This window comes from Octodon degus, unplaced genomic scaffold, assembly GCF_000260255.1.
Source record: "Octodon degus isolate 3935 unplaced genomic scaffold, OctDeg1.0 scaffold00162, whole genome shotgun sequence".
Taxonomy (NCBI): domain Eukaryota; kingdom Metazoa; phylum Chordata; class Mammalia; order Rodentia; family Octodontidae; genus Octodon; species Octodon degus.
Window position 1 is genome coordinate 2,065,735 of NW_004524738.1, and position 20,647 is coordinate 2,086,381.

General features: G+C 50.1%; 1 protein-coding gene across 4 annotated transcripts in view; it reads left to right on the top strand.

Moving 5' to 3' along the window:
* Reep1 (receptor accessory protein 1) overlaps nucleotides 1-18,139 on the top strand; it is a 108,068-nt gene extending 89,929 nt beyond the window's left edge. For 2 of the 4 annotated variants that reach the window (XM_023702930.1, XM_023702932.1), the window contains 4 exons: nucleotides 2,942-3,119; nucleotides 7,074-7,109; nucleotides 13,373-13,524; nucleotides 15,928-18,139. In XM_023702930.1, coding sequence (XP_023558698.1) covers nucleotides 2,942-3,119; nucleotides 7,074-7,109; nucleotides 13,373-13,524; nucleotides 15,928-15,999 — 438 coding nt within the window. In that variant the 3' untranslated portion in view covers nucleotides 16,000-18,139. The remainder of the gene's footprint in view (nucleotides 1-2,941; nucleotides 3,120-7,073; nucleotides 7,110-13,372; nucleotides 13,525-15,927) is intronic. The other 2 variants (XM_023702931.1, XM_023702933.1) reach the window with 2 other exon arrangements.
* The last annotated feature ends 2,508 nt before the right edge of the window (nucleotides 18,140-20,647 follow it).

The following is a 20,647-nucleotide window of genomic DNA, read 5'->3' on the forward strand; positions in this document are numbered from 1 at the left end:
GTTGTTCCAGAAGATAGTGATCCAGAATAAGAAAACCAAGGTTCTCCCGAGCAGAGCTGAAGTGTCAGGGTAGATTGAGGTTTGTGGGAACTAAAAGACAGTAAGCTTTCGAGTAGAGGCTGAACATGGCTGAGAGGTTTACAAATGAGAGAGACATATTGCTTTTAAACATCTCCGATTATTTTGACAGCAAAGAGCTAATTTGTTTGCAAGGCTCTTATTCCCATGCCACTGTGATTGACTCTGACACAGGCCTAGATGGGAACCGAGCTATTATTGTCTCCTCTTTCCTAACCCCTGCCACTCCCAGCCTTCCTGATGCTTGTGATATTGGAGCTGGGCTGGCCGGCTTCGGCGAGTGAAACGCAGCCCTTGGCTAACGCGGGTGTACACGATGCCCCTGCAGCTTCCTCAGGGGCCTGGCAAGGACTGGTAAGCTACACCGGTGGGGCTAGGCCCTGACCATGCATCTGGCCTTGGGGTCATGAAAGCCTCCTGGTCCTTCTGAATACAAATGATCTGGAGTGCGGATCCAGGCCCGACTTGAGAGCCACAGTTCTTATCCTTATGTTCTATAGCTTCCGGGGTGGCACCTCTGTTTTGTCCTTTGTCCTGTTGTCTTTTTATATTTTGTCAGAAATTGAGCGATGTTTTTGCGGTCCCCTCCCTACTCTGTGTGTTGCCCACAGCAAGTACCTGATAAATCATTGTTGAGCAGATTAATGGGTAAGTGGGAAGGCGAACGAAGAGTATGCCAGTGACTAGTTTGCCTGATTGTTAACCTCACATTCGGCTCCTCAATTGTAATCACCAGACTTGCTTTCTCACACTTTTCAGCCTCATCGTTTGTTCTTCCAAATTCTAGACGTCAGCCTGGGTGTGTAGCTCACGGGTAGTATCCACCAGGGTTCAGTGCCTAGCACCACAATAACTAAATTCTAGATGTCATTTAAAATGTTGCTGAGTAAAATAACCCTGGATCTCTGGCTTCTGGATTTGCAAGGGAGATAGCAGGTGGCCAATCCAGCCCTCATTTTCTTGGCCAGGAGCCCCCAGGTGTTGCTTCCTAGATGCGAGGCTTGGGACTGTTGCTCCCCATCAGTCTAGAGCAGAAATCTGAGGCAATGAGAGGGTTTTTTGTTTGTTTGTTTTGTCTTTTTTCATTTAATGTCCTCACAACACTCTTTTGTCTGGGTTTATAATTCTAAGTATATTCATGGTTATTCAAATAGTTTTCTCTTCTTATTGTTGTTAGCTTCCTGGAGGCATGGTTTATAGCTTCAGAAGGTTGGGAACTTGCCTGTTTCATATCGAAATGTACCCTTGCTTCGTTCTGCCCTTTCTGCCTAATCCTTTTCGAGCCCCTTTTCTTTGTTCCTTCCCACCAACTCCTTTTGCATCACTGTTTTTCTGTTTGGAGCTTTCACTTTTGTGAATTGCTATACTTTGTTGGTCCGCTGCTTCACTTTCACTATTGTTATTATTGTTATTTTGTCTTTTTGAGATAGGGTCTCACTATGCAGTTCAGGCTAGCCTGGAGTGCACTTTGTAGCCCAGGCTGGTCTCGAGTTCAAAACAATCTTCCTGCCTCAGCCTCCCGAGTGCTAGGATTACAGACATGCACCACCATGCCTAGTTTCACTATTATTATTATTATTATTAAAAATGAAAAGCACCTCCCAAGCCTGCTTCCCTTCTATGAAGTCTTCAAAGTCCTTTGGGTCCTTCCTTGTTTCATCAGAACCCCATCCTGGGTCCGCTTGTACTGTTCTGATTGCCTCTGTGCTGATTGGTCAGTTCTGCTATGTCACTGTGCCTTATTGTCCCTAAGTCCCCCTGATTAGAGTGGGACTTAGGGACAATAAGGTACAGTGGCCCCCTAGGGCCATTCTTTCATTATCCAAACAAAATACCTCTCCCACTCCTGCTGTCCCATGTGTCTGTGGACCCCACAGCTGCCCTCAGTCCCCAAGAACAGGCTGCGTCCCCACCCCATATTGACCCTGCCAGAGTCCACGAATTTGTGTGGTGGTTACCCGCCTGTCACTTCTTGCTCAGTGACCCCAGCCTGCTGCCACCCTCAGTTCCACACTTAGGATTTCTTTCCCCAGACCTGAGTCTCTCTCCCACCCGAGGCGCACTCAGAGCCTCGCTGCCTCCCAGGCCTTCGCTGCAATCCTGTGCTGTCTGACAGGTCACCTCCACAACCTCCCGAGCAGCTGAGTGTCCAGGCAGCCGAGAGCATCGCTTTCATGAGTGTAGTGCATTTACCTTGCTTTTCTCCACAAAAGTGCTGTCCTCTCCCGAGATGAATTCTGTGGCTTCCCGAGAACATGACATGGTTAGATCAGCAGCAGGGATTTTTTTTTTAAATTATCATTTTTCCTTTCCTGATTTATTACCTTTTGGGTATTTTATGAAACCCAAATGTACCAACATAAATGTGTCTTATAAACAGGAACAGCTGTACAGATAGAAGAAAGGACGGCCATATATTACAAAGCACTACATTTTATATCCTTTGAAAAGAGTTAGGACTGAGCACAGAGTGTTTGATTTTCTGACCAGATTCTTATGTACTGAGAACTGAGGAAAATGAAGCCATATATGGGTTTTTGTTTGACTAAAGGCAGAGAAGCGGCCAACATCCCCTAGAGAGTAAGCTGGGCAGCTGTGATGCCCTGGCCCTGGCTGGCTTGGGGCGCCCGCTCGTCATTGGGTGTCTGAGGGAGAAGGCTCAAGCCAGAGCAGCAATGGCTGAGCTCCCTGGGGAGCAGGGATCCTGGATCTCCTTGTCGTGTCCGCCAGGGACATCCGGTCTTGACTTCCACCTCACCGACCCTCAGAACAAGGGTTCCTCAATCTTCGTCCCCTCTGCCCCCCACCGCTGCGCGTGAACCTGTGCCAGCCTCTCATGTGTGCCTTCCTTTGTTGTGTCCAGGGACAGGGTGCCTTATCGGAGAGACTCCGGAGCTTCAGTATGCAGGACCTCACCACCATCAGGGGAGACGGTGCCCCTGCTCCTGCGGGGCCTCCCCCGCCAGGGGCTGGGCGGGCCAGCAGCAAACACGGCCAGCCTAAGATGTCCAGGAGTGCTTCTGAGAGCGCTGGCAGCTCAGGTAGGTGTCTCTTCACTCCCCCTCCACCCCGCCTGCCCCTGGAGCCTCGGTGTCATTGAGAGACACTCAGTCTGGCCTTTGCCCATGGACCTGCCACTGCCAGAGATGTCTGTCAACCATGTCAGGCTGGCTGAGGGGCCGAGTGTCACTCAGGCCACACCCGGAAGTTGGCCTGGGAACAATGCTGCACCTGAGGGTCCCGCCTCCTCCATCCAACTTCCTGGAGAGTGGAAGGCACTGGAATAGCAATACCTGGGCTGGTCTTGGAGGCAGCAGGCACAGCTGAAGCTGGATGGTGGGGACCTTCTTTGTTCTCCTCTTTGGCTCCAACTCCAGAGGCCTTTCCTGTTTTGACTACCTCCAACAGACCTTTTTCCTGCCTGGCCATTTCCCTTCCTGTCTCTCACTCTTGTGTCTCCCTCTCTTCTCTGACCACACACACCTCAACCCCCACAGAGCCAGGGCCATCCCAGTTATGAGGTTCAGTTCTGTGGGTTCCAGGGTCACTGGTCATTGCCCCTCTATGTCCAATGTCAAACTCCTCCAATTTTCAAGTGCCTGGCACAAGGCTGCTCATGTGGGGCCAATCTGGGAACCTTGTTCAACGTGCAGGATCCTGAGCCCTTCCCCAGATTCCAGTAGGCCTGGAATGAAACCTAGATGCATGACACTGTTGAGAGGAAGCCTAAAGGCTCACAGCAAGTCAGGCTGTGGACTTGAATCAGGAGCGGGAAACCAGGACTCACAGTTCCCAGACTTTCTTGGGAGAGGTGACAAGGACCTTGGACCTCAGAGGCTGAGTACTCCAGCTGCTCATGGAGCGTTGATGGTGGAGGTGTAGAGGATGCTGCTAGACTGCTGCCCAGGGGGAGAGGTGGGGCTTGGGTCATTCCTTTGGATTCTGTGGATGTGTGCCCGCTCTTTGCCCTGCCCTCAGTCAGCCCCCTGGGCCCTGATGCTGTGCTCTGAGGTGCAGCCTGCAGGGGGCATCTCTGGCCTGAGCCCCAGGTCTGTAAGACCCCACCTGAATCTTGGGTTGAGAGACTGGAACCCATGGTTCCCTGAGAACTGTGTCTCATACCTATAGCTGAGCACGCCCCAGTGTCCCTTTCCTTCCCTCAGGAATGTACCCTTTACTCTTCCTTCAGGTTTGACAAATGTAGATTTTAATGGGAGATGTTTGAAGCCCAGAAGCCAGTAGAGCTGGGAAGGTAGAGACTTGGCTATGGAGGTGAGGGAGGGCTTGTCTCTTTTTTCTTTTTGAGAGAGTCTCACTATAATCCAGGATGGCCTTGAACTCACTATGTAGCCCAGGCTGGCCTCAAATTCATGACGATCCTCTTGCCTAGGCCCCCCCAGTGCTGGGATTACAAGTGTGCACCACAATGCCCAGCAAGACTGGCTTGTCCCTTGAGGGAACCTCCCCACCCTGGAACTCAGCATAGAATCCCTAAAGTCCAGGAAGGGAGGGACCTCAGGGGCCACTCAGTGTAACCTTCTGACTGTACCAGTGAAGAGACTAGGGCTTAGGCAAGGGGACTGTCACCAGGTGGACTGCAGCAGAATGTGGCCTCCCAGTTTTGGGCGCTGCCCTACGAACAGGTGTCACCTCTACTCTTGTTCAGCTCATTGTCTCCTGAGTCTCAAATGAAAACTGTCACTTGGAAGGAAGAAGGGCCCTATTCTGCGTGGCCCAGAGGACAGAGAGAGAACCAAGGGACAAAGTAGCCGCTCCCTGGCCCTGTGAGCTGGTGAGCTCTTCATGTTCTCTATAGTGCAGGTGCCTTATTTGTATATAAGAGGCCACCATCTGTAGGAGTCAATTGGAATAAGCTAAGTAAAAGCGTTTAGGGTGGTGCTTGGCACCAACACATGGTAGCTACTATTACTGGTCTTGTCACACCCAAGAAAGCACTTTGTGATACTGAAAGTGTCCATGAAGAAAATGGGCTGTGTTGTGAGAGAGTGAGATCCCAGGCATTTGAAGGGCCCGAGCCAAAGTTGAGCGGTCAGGCTGTAGACAGGGACCCTGCTTTGTCCAGGAAGGGGCCTCGTGGCCCTGCAGTTGCTTTTCCTCTGAGCGTCTATCTTGCCACTGTAGAGAAGGCCCTAGAAGGGCAAGCAAGCCTCCCCTTCAAACATTATCCAGGGCAGCTCTGAGGCCCCAAATAAAAGCCATCTCAGAACAAAAGACTGGTAAAAGGTGACCTAGGCCTCAGAGTGCAGCAGAGTGCCCTGAGTGAGGGTCTGGGTGCAAGGAGGAAGTCTGTCAGAGGAAACCCCAACATCCAGGGCCGCTGTGCCCTCCCCTGGAAGCTGCAGTGAGGACATCAGATGCCAAGTGTAGCCAGGTGAGGAAGCATTGAGCAGGGAGCTGCTGGGTGCCTGACTTGGTGAGGTGACACTGGGCCTGTACACATGCAGAAAGTACAATACAGTGAAACAGATGCCACATTGGTCCCTTTGGAACTTTTCTCAGGACAGTGCCCCAGGAGGTTACACAGAGGAGTCCACTCTGGCACAGGAGACTGACCCAGTCCCCTTCAGCTTTTGCCTTTGGTTCAAGGATCCAATAATCTCTATTTAGCCTATGTCTTAGGATTATGCCACAGCAAAGAAGATCATTTGCAAACCCTGGATAGGTGTCATGAGTTCAAGACCGCAAAGGGGAGGACAGGTAAGAGGTGCTGGCTGCAGCCCTGGAGTTGAGCACAGCCATAGGAAGCAACAGATTAAATGGACAAGAAGATGGATACTGAGGGCTTGGTGCCTCCTGGGAAAAGTACAACACCACAACGGGATTTTATATAACATAAAAAACCTGCAGCTGTCATACACAATAACAACAAGGAGTTTACAAGAACACATCTAAACAAAAAGGTGCACATTCAGATCTTAAAATCACTGCCTCTTGAGGAGGAAGGGAACTTGAGTGGTGTGTCAGGATAGAAGCCACACATACGCACATCAGAAGGGACAGGGTGCCTGAGAATGGGCGGGGCCATTTGCTGAGAGCTGAGAGGGAAGATTCACCCAGCCCCCTGCCTCTTGAGCAAAGAAAAGAAGAAGCAAGCAAAGGAGGGGGAAAACAGGCCCACAAAGTGCTCCTGTGTGGTCACACTGGCCTGTATGCTCCTAGCAGGTGGACCCAGGTTTTCTGCCCACTCTGCATCCGCCCACCTCAGCACACACACCTGACACACAGAGGCCCCTGTGAGCGGTCTGAGGAGCGTGTCGAGTCTGGACATTTGAGTTACATTCAGCACCCAGAGTCAGACTAGGCATTGTCCCTGCATGGACCCTCCTGCCTGGAGGAGGGTCCCCCCACAGGCTCAAAGGGTGAGGGCAGGCAGGAAGTGGTGTCACCCTGCCTGCAGAGTAAATGGGGGGTGGCCTACACACCATACTTTGAATACCTAGCGTTGGCCACCAGGAAGAGAGTTAAAAGAATGATCTCGGCTGTCCGTGGTTCTGGAGTCACTCAGCCTGCACTGAGTGAACACCTGCTACCTACCCAGCTGTGCGCCAGGACCAACAACGTAAGCAGGAAGTAGCCAATTAGGGCTTTGGCCTACCACTGAGACACAAAGCATTTTTCTGTTCAGGGGATCATTGTGAGGAAACCTGAACCAGAGGACCTGGAGAGGAGACTTCTGGGAGGTGAGGTGCTGGAACTATTTCCCAGAGGAAACTTCTGTTCTATGCCCTACCCTCCCGTAGGCTGCAAAACTCAAGGCCTGAACTTTGCAGGCCACAGGAGGGTATTTTCTAGATAGCACCTGAAAAAACGTGGAATCTGAAATGACCCAGACCCCATCTTGAGGTCTCTGAAGAGACTCACTTTCCCTGGGAGTCCTGTATCAAACACCCAGGGATTCCCACAGTGCCCTGGGGCCTGCATGTTTACCCAGGACTAGGAGGATGTCGCTGATGTGCCCCACCCCATTCCCACAGTGTGCACCTGCTGCTCTACCTGCCGGACCTGGAAAGGTAAGCAGCCAGCCTCTTTGCAGCCTGCTGGGCTCGCCGCAGGCCAAGGCTCTAACCTGTAGCTGCCATCTGGCCGTGGGCTCCCTTTGGGCTGCGTGGTTGGCTGAAGGGCGCAGGAGGCTACTTCTTAACAGCAGCACACAGTGCCTTCCAGTTCCTAGCTAAGAATTTGATAGCAGTGTGACATTTCAGAAGGCTGCAGTCAGGCTGTGTGCACCAAGGCTTGAGAAATCCTGGAGGACCCACTGCAAGGTGCCGCTCACTGCTCTTGGCTCAGGCCTCAGGTCCTTACCATAGGTGCCTCTCCTGGACTGCTTGAGCATCCTTGCAACATGGCAGGTAGCTCAGTGCAGAACGATCTAGGAGGGGCCAGGCAGGAAACCACAGTGGCTTTTGTAACCTCGTCTTTCAAATCCCACTCATTGCATCTGCATTGCTCTTTTTGTTGGAAGCCAATTATCAAGTCCAGCCCACATTCAAGGAGAGGAGTATTATCTCTGCCTCTTGAAAGGAAGAGTATCTCAAAGGTTGTGTTCTTAAGCCATGACAGGGGCAAACTTCCCTGTGTTCTGGGTAGTGAGAACACAAGAACTTACCAAGATCCTCTGAAGTCACAAAGCCCTGTGTTTCTAGAGGGTTCTAATGCAGGTGCAGCCAAGGGAGCCCTGGTCCTGCTTTGCCACTTACTAGCCGTGCAGCTTCGTGTGAACCACTAACTATTCTGAGCTCAGTTTCTTCATTTTAAAATAGACATAAAGGTTCCCGCTTTCCTGTCTCACTGCGGTGGAAATGGCTGTGAAGGGCTTTCTGACGAGTTACTGTTGTTATGGCCTGAAGTAACGAGGACAGCTCAGGGAGAGAGGCTGAGTTTGGGACTTCCACTTTGGGACTGGGCCCCCTGCTGCTGTCCACCCAGCCTGTGTGAGGGACAGCATGTGGGGGCATGGCCATGCCACTGTGGACCATGGTGGTTCCCATGACTTCCTCCTGTTGCCTAAGCTCAACTGGACACATTTGGGATAAAGAAGGGCACCTGAGGAACCCATCCCCTAGTGACCCAGGGAGGAGCTGCCTTGGGCTTGGGAGATACAGGGGTCACCGTGGGCTGTGAGGAACAGAGGAAGCCCAGGATGGCCTGTGCCCTGCCGTGCCCTGTGCCACTGGGGCACGCCATGTCCCTCCCACATGGATGGCGATCATGAAGACTTGAGACTGCATTAGAAGAGGTCTGCTTTCCCTCTGTTTCTTCCTCTTTAAGGCATCTCAGTGCTAAGCTGTTCAAGGTCTACAGAAAACCCCAGGGTTTTTGGAAGCCATAAATCCAAGGAGCACTGCACAGGGCATGGTTGGAAAACAGTCCTAGCCCAGTGCGACTTACCAGCCTGTGTCGCTGTGGGTCTCCCAGCCCACATCAAAAACAGAGGCTCCCATGAAGCTGTTTCCTGGGTCAGGTGTTAGTATTGGGGCCTAGAGGACTGGCTACTTCTCAGTAATGATGTGGTCCCGTGGCCCAGGCCAAGCCTGGTTACTGCTGTCTGTTTACCCTTTAACATTTTGAATCTAACTCCTTGCTTCTCTCATTCTGGGATATTGTCCCCTGGGGGACTGGGGAGGGTAAAAGCTGCCCTCCACTCCATTCTGTCCTGCTGGCACTGCTGGAAGCCCTCACATGCCTTGGTACCAGGAGCCAGAGGCTGCCTTCCAGGACACTGACATACGGTTGCAGGGCTTTTCATTTTGGGTGGCTGCCACAGCAGGCGGCATGTACGGAAGAGTCGAAATTAGCGGCTCCTTATTCCAGAGGGATGGGGGGTTGTTTGGAGAGCACTGGGCCTCAGTGGCAGCCTTGGCCCCGGCCCCCTTCATGGGCTCTGCCTCTCTGCGGGCCTCTTCATGCTCAGTGTCCTGTAGCTCTTGCTCCTTGTTCCCTAGTGTGACCATGCACCACAGCCTTTCCCTCTGACAGTTCCTCCTCTCCAGAACCAGGTTCCTCTTGGGAAGGTGGCAGGGTTGGCTGGATGCCCATGGGGCCCTCTGGGCTCTGGCAGCTTCTGTAGTGAAGAGTGCTGGGCTCTGAGGTGGTGGCAGACGGTGTTGGAAGAGGTTTGTCTCAGACCTGGGGCTGGAGGCCGACTCTCGAGCAATGATGACTTGGGAGAGGGTTTTAGGGAGACACAGCTGTTCTCATCCCGGGCACCTGAAATGATGTTTGCACGGTGGGGCTGCTCAGGCCAGATCCCAGGATGGTTCAAGTCGTCCTTGGGAACTCATAGAGCCCCTGGGCCTGGAACTGAAAGGGAAATCTCCCAGGGGTTGTCAGTGCAGGTCTTAATTCAGGATGGGGCTGAGGTAAGGAAACATGGCCATCCTGGAGGCTAATGAGCATTTCACAAGGCAGTGCACTGTGACAGTAGAGGCTGAGGCTGCAGGGAGCAGCACGTGCTGGGCAGAGCCTCGGTTCTAAGCTGCACATCTCCGACACCAGAACGTTCCTTCCTGACTTCTGTACCACACCTGCCTGTCTGTCGGCAGGTTCCCTATTGTTCCCTGCGTGTATCTCTGCCTCACTTTCTGTGCTTCTACTGTTCTCTCTACCCTCCTTCCTCCTCTTTTCTCTCCACCTACCTTGATGGAACTTGGAACTGAACTTATAGTCACTGCCTGTAATTAGAGATTCTCCTTTTAAAACTAAGGATGTGGGACATAATTTTAAAAAATAGCTATCCCAGACATGGGGAGGGAGAGGATTAAAATGACTATGAATATAAATGAGCACGAGCAGCACTTTGTGCGAGTGACCCTCGAAGTCCAGTCTCTTTCCTCTGAGCACAGCAGGCAGAGGGAAGTGCCATCCGAGATATGAAGTGTGGGCAGTGAGCAAGTGTGCCTTGCGTAGCGCGTGCATGCACTGGCACACTCACACGCGTGTGCATTTCATCCCTGAGGACCCTCCCCTAACAGAGTGTTCTCTCCTCTCTCCTCGGTGGCTGCTGGGGACATGGATGTAAGTGTTCCACACGGGCATGCTCTTCTGGCTTGTGTGCTGCCTTCTGTGACTCACTGGCGTGTGCTGTGATGTGTTTGCTAACCTGGCGGTGTTCTGCTGCACTGCGGGGCGGTGGAGCCCAGGGCTCTGGGCAGGAGGCCCTGCTCAGGCCTTTAAAGGGCTTAGATGCTGTTTCTCCTCCCCGCCCCACCCAGTAAAGAGGAGGGGCCCTGGCCAGCCTGCACTCTGTGTGGACCGGTTGCTAACACACACACACACACACACACACACACACACACACACACACACACACGTTCCCCTGACCTCTCCTAAGCCCTCCAGCCTCAGGCCCCTGGGTGGCAGCTCTGTGGCCTCCAAGCTTTGGCTACCATCACCTGCAATATGGGGAGAACTGGGGCCCTGGCCTTGTGTGGGAGACTCTGCTGCCACCCAGGTTGTGTCTGGGGCCCTCAGGGAACTAGGATGTGGATAGAGATGCTTTCAGGCCTGTTGTCAGGGTCACACATTCTATGCAGATGTGCAGGGACCGCACAGTGAGGAGGCACCGCTGTGTATCTCCCCAGCAGTCCCTCACTCGGTCCTGGCAGCGCTGCCTCAGTAGCCTTATGTTCACTGGGGTTTAATTCCTCATCTTTTCTCCACCCATTCCAAAAAACACTTAGGTATGTGTGTAAGTGGACATGACACAGTAAGTCAAAGTAAGACAAATGAAGCCTGGGGGAAAGGAGTTGCCTAGTGCAGTGGGGAGAGGGTTACAAGACGGAGCGTGGGCGTCGAGGTGTGGGCACCCTCTGCAAGGACAGAGAGGCCATCAGTTCAGAGACTGGTGTCCACCGTGCAATAGCCTGAGGCTTGGGGGCCAGGTCAGGCTTATTCAAAGGGTTTAATACTCTCGAGGGCCCTGAGAGCATTACAGATCGTAGTGGCAAAATACTGAGGGGACAGTGACCAGGGGCTTCATCTTTTTAGGAAACTCTCTCTGCAGCTTCCCTCTGAACCTTCTTCTGACCCAGGCTACCCATGCTAGCATCCATGGTGGCTCCTAGCACCTGCTCAGCTGAGCCCTGGTTTCCTATTCCTGCACTGGGCATCTGGTGCCCCGTGGCTCGTAGGGGGCCCGAGGGTCATTTCTTTCTGATCCTGTCATCCTAGCTCAGGGATGCAGTGGGGGGACACCCACGAGAGCTTCGATTTTTTGGTTGGAGGTGGTGATGATTATTTCGGTAATGTGTGAGTTCACTGCTCAGCCTCGGTGCACCCAGAATGGGTGAAGACCCCCAAGGGCTGTGCAGTAACTCAGGGGGCCTCTGATGCCTGCAGTAGTCAGTGCAAGGCAAAGCCCTGGACCAGGAATTATAGTAACAGGTGCAGGTGCAAGTGCAGAGGCCCAGATTCCAGCCTGTCCCCAAGGATGCGGTTTCCGGCCAGGGAGGGGGAGGGGGAGGGCAGGCCTCTTCTGTCCTGTCTCTTCCTCCTCCTGACGGGCAGGGGCCATTGTATGTGTGTCCGGCCGAATTTCCTGGTTCATAGGTGTTAGGCTCTGACCTGGGGTGAGAGCTGAGGTCCCTGGGGTGACCACGGGTTCCACTCAATGGTGAGTAGCCACTTTGTGCCCAGCCCTGAATTAGGCACTCAGGGGGAGGAGGGAGGACCAGCCACAGCCCCACAGTGCCTGCTGCTTTCGGTTAGGCTGAGGCAGGATCGTGGCAGGGGCCAGAGAACAGCCTAAACATTGAGTAAGCAGACTAAAGCGAGCAGGGAGCGAAAACAATCGAAGGATTATTGATGTCAGGCCCTTAACTAAAGCGCAGTCTGAGTGGATCCCGCCCCCGCCTGCAGATTTGATTTCAAAGACCTGTTTTAAGGCCTCCACGCTCTTATGCTGCCCCCTGCTGGCTTCTGTGGAGTAGAGCAGCACAAGCCGGTAAAGCTGTTCAAAATTAGGGTTGTCAGCTTTGCTCCACACTTGGTGCTGTCAGGTCATGACAAAGCATGTTTGGTGACCGATCACGTTTTCAGGATCAGACAGGGCGTCCCAGGAAGAGCTTGAGTTTTTATCTGCAGAGCTCAGGGAGGAGAAACCAGATGATCTGAGCTCTACCTTCTGTGATTCTAGGTAAAAACAATACTGGAAACACTGAAAGATGTTTCTGTGGACGTCAGATAAGCTGCACACGGCAGGGAATATTTTATCTGTCTACTCAGATAGGGTGCCTTGGCCGGATAACATGGCTTGGGACCGTGTGTTCAATGACAGGAATTAATTCTGGAGCTTTTCCTATGGCTTTATTCAAAGCAGACAGAAATAGAATAGTGCTGTCATGTTCTCAGGAGGGACTACGCTGAGTTTCTCCTTCCACCGGCTTCTCTTTTCTAGGACTGGCCTTTGAAAGGAGAAAATCTGCACAGCTCTGCTCAGTGTTATCCCCTAGGCTCCCTAGCATTTCTATCCAGTCTGTTAAAAGTGTTGGAGCTGACCCGGGAGGTGGTGAAACCTTTTGCAGTGGGCGTGGTCAGGCGTTGTTGGGGACAAGCTTTGGTGCGCTCTTTGCTGAGAAGCAGCCCCAGCAAGGGACCAGAGCCTGTGCCATGCAGCTGCCTGGGTTCTTGGAGATGACCTTTGGGGCGGGAGTGGGTCAGTCGGTTTGGTTCTTAGCTTCAAGCCAAGAGGAGGCAGAAGCCCAGGGCAAGTTCATGTTTGTGCATTACACACAAACCTGAGTGGACTACTTTAGTATAAAATGCGAATAGGAAGTGATGGCTGTGAATACACAAATGTCATGCATTGTCAATGTTGCTTGAAGGTATAATACAGAAAATTGTGCACTCTCCCCTTGAGATAACCCCACTGTCCTTCCTGAAAGAGATCCTTTCCCCGAGTCATCTTGGTGTGGAGCCACAGGTCTAAGCTGAAGGGTTTCACCCATCTCAGTCAAGGCAACTGCTTTTCCCCAGGGATGCGGTCCCCCATGTGCCTTGGTAGTCGCTTGGTAGATTCTGAGCCTGAGATTCTGTGCATGGTGCCTGGTGAGTCTTACAGCTGATTGCCCAACCCTGACCCCTCCCCAAAGGATGCCCCAAAGCCAGTAGAGTTTCTTCAGACACAGATGCAGAGGCTCAGCTGTCCTAACAGGCCTGGTTTGTTGTGCTGTGTGTGCACTTAACCTCGCCTTTCCTGCCCTTCCTTGCTCCTCTCCACACTGAACCCCCTTGCTGTACTTTGTTTCCTCTGTGTAGATTGTAAATGGACATTAAGTGGTTGAGGGAGATGTGCATGAGGGTGGTGTGAAGACCTGGGAGCCCCACCAGGTCCAGAACCCTCTGGCGTTTTCTGACGAGGAGGAGGAAGACCTGCTGGATTTCATGTACAAGTATAAGGAACCGAGAAGGACGGAGCTGCCCCTGGAGGTACACAGTGATGGGCTGTGGGCTGTGGAGCATGTGTTTGCCTAGAGCCTTTGTCCTGCAGATCTGGGAGTCCCAGGAGAGACGTCTCTCAGGGGTACCCAACATCCCCTAAGTGCTTGGGTGAAAAGCTCACCCTCCACCCAACAGGCAGGATAAACCAGCAGACAGCATCCACATACTTGCCGAGGTGGGGCCTGGTAGAGAGAAGACACTACAGATCATTTAGAAATAGGACAGTGATAAAGTATCTAGGTTTGGATTTACTTTTGTAAATACATGTTCTTATAAATGAGGCTTGTCCATCACTGTTTCTCTAAGGCAGTGCACTGAGCCAAGTACAAAGCAGCTACTCATAAAATATTAGAGGGCATGACCCTTTTAAATTGCAAAAAAATACACTTGATGTAGATACTACATACAGCCAGTTGTGGCTGTGGATGTGGTTTTGGCAGCAGGATGGCTAAGGCTGGAATCCCTGGGCCTTGCACTGTGCTGCCAGTGGAGGGTCTCGGGGGACCCCAGGGGCTTCTTCTCTGCCCCTTGGTCTTCTCTCTGGTTCCCCATTTCAGCTCTGCAGGCTAATAATTCATCTGAGTGAACGAGAAGTGCTTTGTCCACAGAACACAGGCCCCTGAGGGTCAGGTGAAGAAAAGAGTTGTAAGGTTCCCCCGCAAACATGGTGGGCTGGCCCTCTGTTCACACCAGACTGTATTGTAGTTACAGCCACATCCACGTGCAGGAGTCTATTGTGTGGATCAATGTGGAGTTACTTGGAGTCCTCTCTGGGCGTGGCCTCACCATGCGGTGAGGAGCCCAGCCTAAAACATCCCAGGGCCCAAGGCACAGTGGCTTGGGTTTTGTTGTAAAGTTGCAGACTGTGTTCCTGTTTTCTATCACTGCTAAGGCGCAGGTTACTAAAAAGGTGGGTCACACTGCCACTGCTTCTGGTCTGTGTTCAGACGTGGCTGGTAAACATGGCCTCATGGTGAGGCTGCACCTGCAGACCTGGTACCAGGGCCTGAGCATGTTCTCTCATTCATTCACTCCTTCCATTTTTAAAAATAATTATTTCACTTTTGCTCTTTGCAGTACTGGGGATTGAGCTGAGAGCTTCCACACTGAGCTATTGCTAGCCACTTTTTGAGACAGAGTCTCACTGAGTGGGGAATTTCCTGCCTGAGCTTCTTGGATGCTGGGGTTACAGGCACGTGCCACTGTGCCTGGCTTCCTTCCCTCCCTTTATGCACCTGGCTGGCGTTTCCCACCATCACTGGGAGATGCTGGTGGGTGAGACACAGGCCTGCCCTCAGGAAGTTCAGTGGGAAGTCAGCACACAGTCTGGTGGGGAGACCGTGAGCAAAGGACCCCCCCCATCACATGCACGCACCACACACACACACCTGGGTGCAAAGGTACTATGTGGCATGTACAAAATGCTGCCCAGGGACAAGACTGGGGCAGAAGCCTCACTTAAGTGTGGTTGGGCAGTGGTTCAGGGAGTCCTGTGCAGAAGCCATTGTTAGCTGGGTGCTCAGAGGGACTGACATGCAAGATGCGAGGGAGGAAAGAGCGCCCAGTCAGAAGGAACAGCAGTGTGAGGATGGTGTGGAGAAAGTTCTCTCTAAAGACAAACAGGGGGCCGGGGAGATGGCTCAGTGGAATAAGTATTTCCCTGGCAAGCGCAAGGCCTGAATTCAATCCCCAGTTCCGCCAAAAAAAAATAAATAAAGAAAGAAAGAAAGAAAGAAAAAAAAAAAAAAAAAAAGACAGGGATAGCACAGAGGACAGGTACAGGCTATGTGTGTGAACCCCTCAGAGTGTCATGTGAGGTTCCCCTATGACCTGTCAGCAATCCTGCGATTTGGGTACCCCATGGAAGGAGGGGTGCCTAGAGTCATTTATGGGGGAGGGGAGGTGGAGCCCTTGATACCTAAAGGTGGTACTGGCCTTTCTGGTGTCGTTCATTGTGCTTCAAAGGGTTCAACATACTGAATGGGCACTGGAAGTTGAAGCACAACCCAAGAAGTATGAGGCCAGTTCCCAAAGGAAACAACAAAGGCCAGGAAGGAAGAGATGGCAGGTTCTCCTCTCTGAGTCATGCAAGATCACTTGCTTCCCCGGTGGAAACAAGACAGATGTGTCATTCTGACACCCTTCCCTTGTGAGACCTGGGGACTTAGCAGAACTCAAGGCAGGCAGAGGTGGCGGTGGCCTTTTTCAGTGGGCTCAGCTTCCGAGGTGCTGTGGAGACTCAAAGGGAGCCCCGGCTCCCCCTACCATGTCACCCACACGCACCTGGCCAAAGGAGCTGCGTGTCACCACACTGGATGAGCCCTTCCCCAGGGGCTGTCCTTGAGAGGCCACATTCATGGGTGCCCTTTTTCCCCTCTTTTTTTCTACCAGGCACCGCCTAGAATCCTTCGATCTCGCTTCCGGAAGAAAAGTACCTCATCTTCAGCCGCTGAAACCACATGAGTGAGACGAGCCAACAGCACCGGATCCACAGAATGTTCCTCCTCTGCCTTAAAGAGCTAGTGACTAAGAACAGCAATCCGCAGGCTGGGTGTGCTTTGAGTGTGCAGCCTCACAGACATGGCCTTTTTTCGCTCCCCTCCTCCACCTGTAGGAATTTGTTTCCCCCTTCTCTTTATTTTGCTGGGGAGAGGCTGAAGGGAAAGGTCGGGGTGGAGTGATCTTGGAGTCTTCTGAGGTTAGTGATGTTCCGTGATCGGATCGTCATTACAGACAGCATTGTTTTTAGAAGTGGAAATCACCCCTTTGCTGCTGACATGTACATTTGTAATCTATCTGTTGCATACTTAGTTTTTAGTCCTGTAAATGCAAACCAATTTTTTTAAAAGCATTTTTTGGTTTTGGTACTAATACTTTGGACTATGATGTACATATTTATGGCTTTTGGCTTAATATAATGAACTTGCAAGGGCTGCCAGAGGTTCTAAGTGAGAAAACTGCAAAAACAATATATATATATATGAAAAAAAACTGATTCTAAACAATGTCTCCAATGTGCTTATAAAGCTTCCGAGTCCAGCTCCAGTAAAGTATCTGTTTTCCCGCAGGGAGATGGTGTCTGTATTTTTCTAATGGTTGAGTAGTCAACAGATCAGAGAAGTCAGGAGTAGAGACATTTAACATCAGCGATGAGTGTGAGCAACACTCGAAAGCATGGGAAGTTCACCTCCTCCTTCTGAGCCCTGCCACAGGCCTTAACCCTGCCTCAGGCAGGTGGCTCACCCTTGACAAAACTTCTTGAGGACAGAGACTCAGAGCTGTTAGAAGAATCTTTAGCGTTTCAAGTCTTGCCACATGACCTTCTTCAGAGTGGCTGGTGCGGCGGCTAATTTCCTCAGGTTGAGAAGCCTGAAGTCTGAGCACCTTGTTTCAGAGAACACTAAACAAAAAGAAACAAAACACCCCCACAAAAGACTAGAACTATGCTTTGTTTCGAGTATGTTCTGAAACATACAAGACACATGTGGAACCCAAAGGGTGGGTTCTGGAAGGTTGTAGAGGTTGAGATCTTTGGGATGGAGCTGTGGCTCACACCTTCTAACCCCCTCCTGTCCAGGGAGGTGCGTACATGGGAATGGACACATGCTCATGGACACTTAGTCTTCAGATATTTTCTGTCAGCCAGGATTGCTTAGTAGAGGAAGAAAGCACGGAGGGGACCCCCTGCTAGGATTGAGGATTTTATTTAAGAACAAGAATCTGATTTAGATGAATTTCTGGCCGAGGTAGCTGCCCTCCCCTCTGAGAGCTGAGCCAAAATGTAGCACTAGTGTATTTGTGCTGAGAGTTGGTGTTTTCTTCCGTGTACTGCATGCAGTGGTCACAACCTAGGTACTCATATTCGGATTGTGTTTGTTCGTAGATATGTCCCACAGACTAGAGAAGTAGTGTTATACACCACTTAGGACTCGCTGTCCACCGACTAGAAGTAGGCAGGTCCAATTGAAACTGTTTCCGTTACAGAGCTAAGTGAATATGCATTGGTGGCCTTTGCAGATGACACACTGGCTGGATCTTAGCCACCTTACAGAGGGTTTAGTTGAAGTTGATTGTCGCCAGATAAACATACTAAAATCCCAACCCCTTCCTCCCACACTTCCTTCAGAGGAAATTACCTTCAGAGGTAATTTACAAAAGAATTTAGGAAAACAGATATAAAAGCAAACTGAGTGGGCAATTAGAGGCTGTTTGTTCACTGTCTATGAACAGCACCGATATCTATCCTGTTAGAAAAGACAGAAAGCCTGTTCTCTTCAAGCTCACTGAATAGTTCCAGAAAAGGGAAAATACGCTCCGTGAAATGTATTTACCTATTAGTTGAGGCATCCCCACAACTGTCAGAAGTAAGTGCAAAAAAGCTTTAAGAGAAGCAGCTTTTAGTATGCTTTTGTTTTGCCAAAATAATAAATGCCCTTAACAGATTTCAAATTCCTGTATTTTTACTATGTCACAATGGAAAGTAGTAACAAGTCCAGGTGAATTAAGTTTGCACTCAACTATGCCAAAAGCAACAGTTTGAAGCACTCTATTCTCAGATATGCTGTATTAAGATTTAAAAATATAAGATATTCAAACTGCTGTCTTAATGTAACTTTTTCATTCAAGTGTTGCCCAGGGGGTTGGTTTCTCTCTTGAAGACATTCACTGTACAACTGAAAGCAGCTGTCAAATTTCTGGCAAAATGTGTTTACTTATCCAACAAGCTGTATATCTGTGTATGGACAGACATCTGTGTATGGACAGACATAAAATGTGAATGATTATTAGTGTACACATGGTGGTGTGGTGTTATGTCTAGAGGATATAACTGATTTTTTAAAGAAATTTGCTCACTTACAGACACAGGCTGTTTACAAAATGCTAGCTCAAAAGTCTGTGCTTTTTCCACGTCAGAGCTTTTAGTTACTTGCCACTGAGTACCTGTTCCACTTCTCGCGAGGTGAGGTGTGGTCTCGTGCTTATCAGCTGGAGCATTCAGTTGTAAGCCCTCCTGGCTCTGTGTGAATGGTTTGCTTACTGCACTGGCCTTTGACATGTGTGTCCCCTGTGGTAGCCGTCCATGCGTTTGTGCTAAGAGTGCGTGTCAACCACGGCCATTGTTGCACCTTCCCAGTTCTTCACCTCGCACAGTATTTGAAATGGCAAAGGATGGGCCTCCTTTAACAGTGTACACTCCAGGAGCTGGTGTTCTTGATCGTGACTGTGCACATTTCCTCTAGTTGTTTCTGAAGTCTATAGAGCGATCTGTAATTAACTAGTATATTGGACTGTGTGTTGAAGGGATGTAAAATTGCAGTATTCCAAAGGCTGAAGTTCTGCTGTTTTGTTATAATGCCTGATATACATCTTGAATAAAGTCTTAACATTTTTCTTTTAAAGAATATCTTTTGTAATGTTGGACTCATAAGGAAAAAGAAAATACTTTTTCAGAAGTGTAGGAGCTAGGTATGGTGGTACACTCCTGTAAACCAGAACTCTGGGAGACTGAGGCAGGAGGATTGTTAAGTTTGAGCCCGTCACAGGAAATTTAGCAAGAGCCTGTCTCAAAAGAAAAAAAAAAAAAAAAAAAAAAAAAGTAAAAGGAAGCTGGCATTGCGGCCCATAGTTATAATTCCAGGATTTTAGGGAGGCTGACACAGGTGGTCTGCAGGTTTAAGTCCTGCCTGGGCAAGTTAGTGAGAGATGCTAAAAATTTTGAAAGAAAAAGAAACAAGAAAGACAGACAGACAGACAGACAGACAGACAGAAAGACAGAAAACTAAATAAAAAAGGGCAAGAATTAGAAGTTGAGCTCTCAAAGGTTAACTCGTAAAACTCACCCCCATGCTTACTGCAAAGAATAAATGGGAGGCAGGGCCACTGTAGGTGGCAGGAATGCCCTTCCCTTAACCCTACTGTAGACCTTGCCTTTAAATATAAGAGACAGGTGTGATAGTGCACGTCTGTGATCCAGCATTCAGAAGGGTGAGGCAGGAGGACTGCCATGGGTTGGAGGTCAGCCTGAGCTACACAGTGAGTTCACGGCTAGCCTGAACTACAAAAAACAAGGAGAGGTACACTTGCGTTTTGTGGGGAATGAGGGGCACAAAGACTTAGAAGCATCAAAACTGAACATATTTTCTTTGTTTTCCTGCTCATATATTCTATATTTTTGATACATGGACTGTAAAGTAACACAGCAGCAGAAAAGAAGCAGAGTTAGAGGACAGAAAGCAGGAAGGATGGAAAAAGCTGGAAATGCATTTTTTTAATTTACTGAGCCAGGCACAATGTCAACAGAGCGGTAATTAATACAGCTGAGTCAGCAAATACCAGGAACGCTAAGTTAGTGGAAAAGCTGAACTGGTGCAGTGAGCTGAGGTACTTAGTACCTACAGTGCTACAGCAGGGGATGAGAAGCTATGAAGATGTGTCATGCGCAGGTGCCAGGGCCCCAGTGAGTGTGATCATCGTGTGCTACAAGCATGTACTAATAAAATGACAAAACTATAGCGCTAGATTCCAGCCACTTGTTGACTTCGATGTATTATTTTCATGTTAGAATACTGAAGGAAATACATAGGCTTCCAAAGAGACTGGAATTTTGTGATGTAGTAGCTATACTTTGGGGTAATTTAAATTAGGTATAAATATATCTTCTTTGCAAGGTTAGTATAAGGTTTAGTGTTTTGGAGATATAAGCCTAGTTTATAGATAAGCTGAGATAGTTATTTGATAAATCATGTACTTGCATAAGCTATCCATCTACTTTCCAAATTATACATACACTTGAACATCATTTAAGATGTTGTTTTTGTGGTACCAGGGATTGAACTCAGGACCTTGTGCTTGCCAGGCAAGCGCATATTCTACTGGGCTATCTCCCTGGCCCTTGAACATCATTTAGGTACTCTTTTAACTTAATGAAAGCTATCTTATGGTCAAGCCCTCCTACCCACAGAACAGAAATGTATATGCATGAAAGTTCCCTTCCTCTCAGAAGCACGTCCATCAGCCCATCTCTGGATTCCAAGGCCCTGGTTGCCAGCTCACATCTCTGCCCTTTTTGTCCCTGGCCTAGAAGAGAAACCACGGTGCTCTGAGGCCCTTG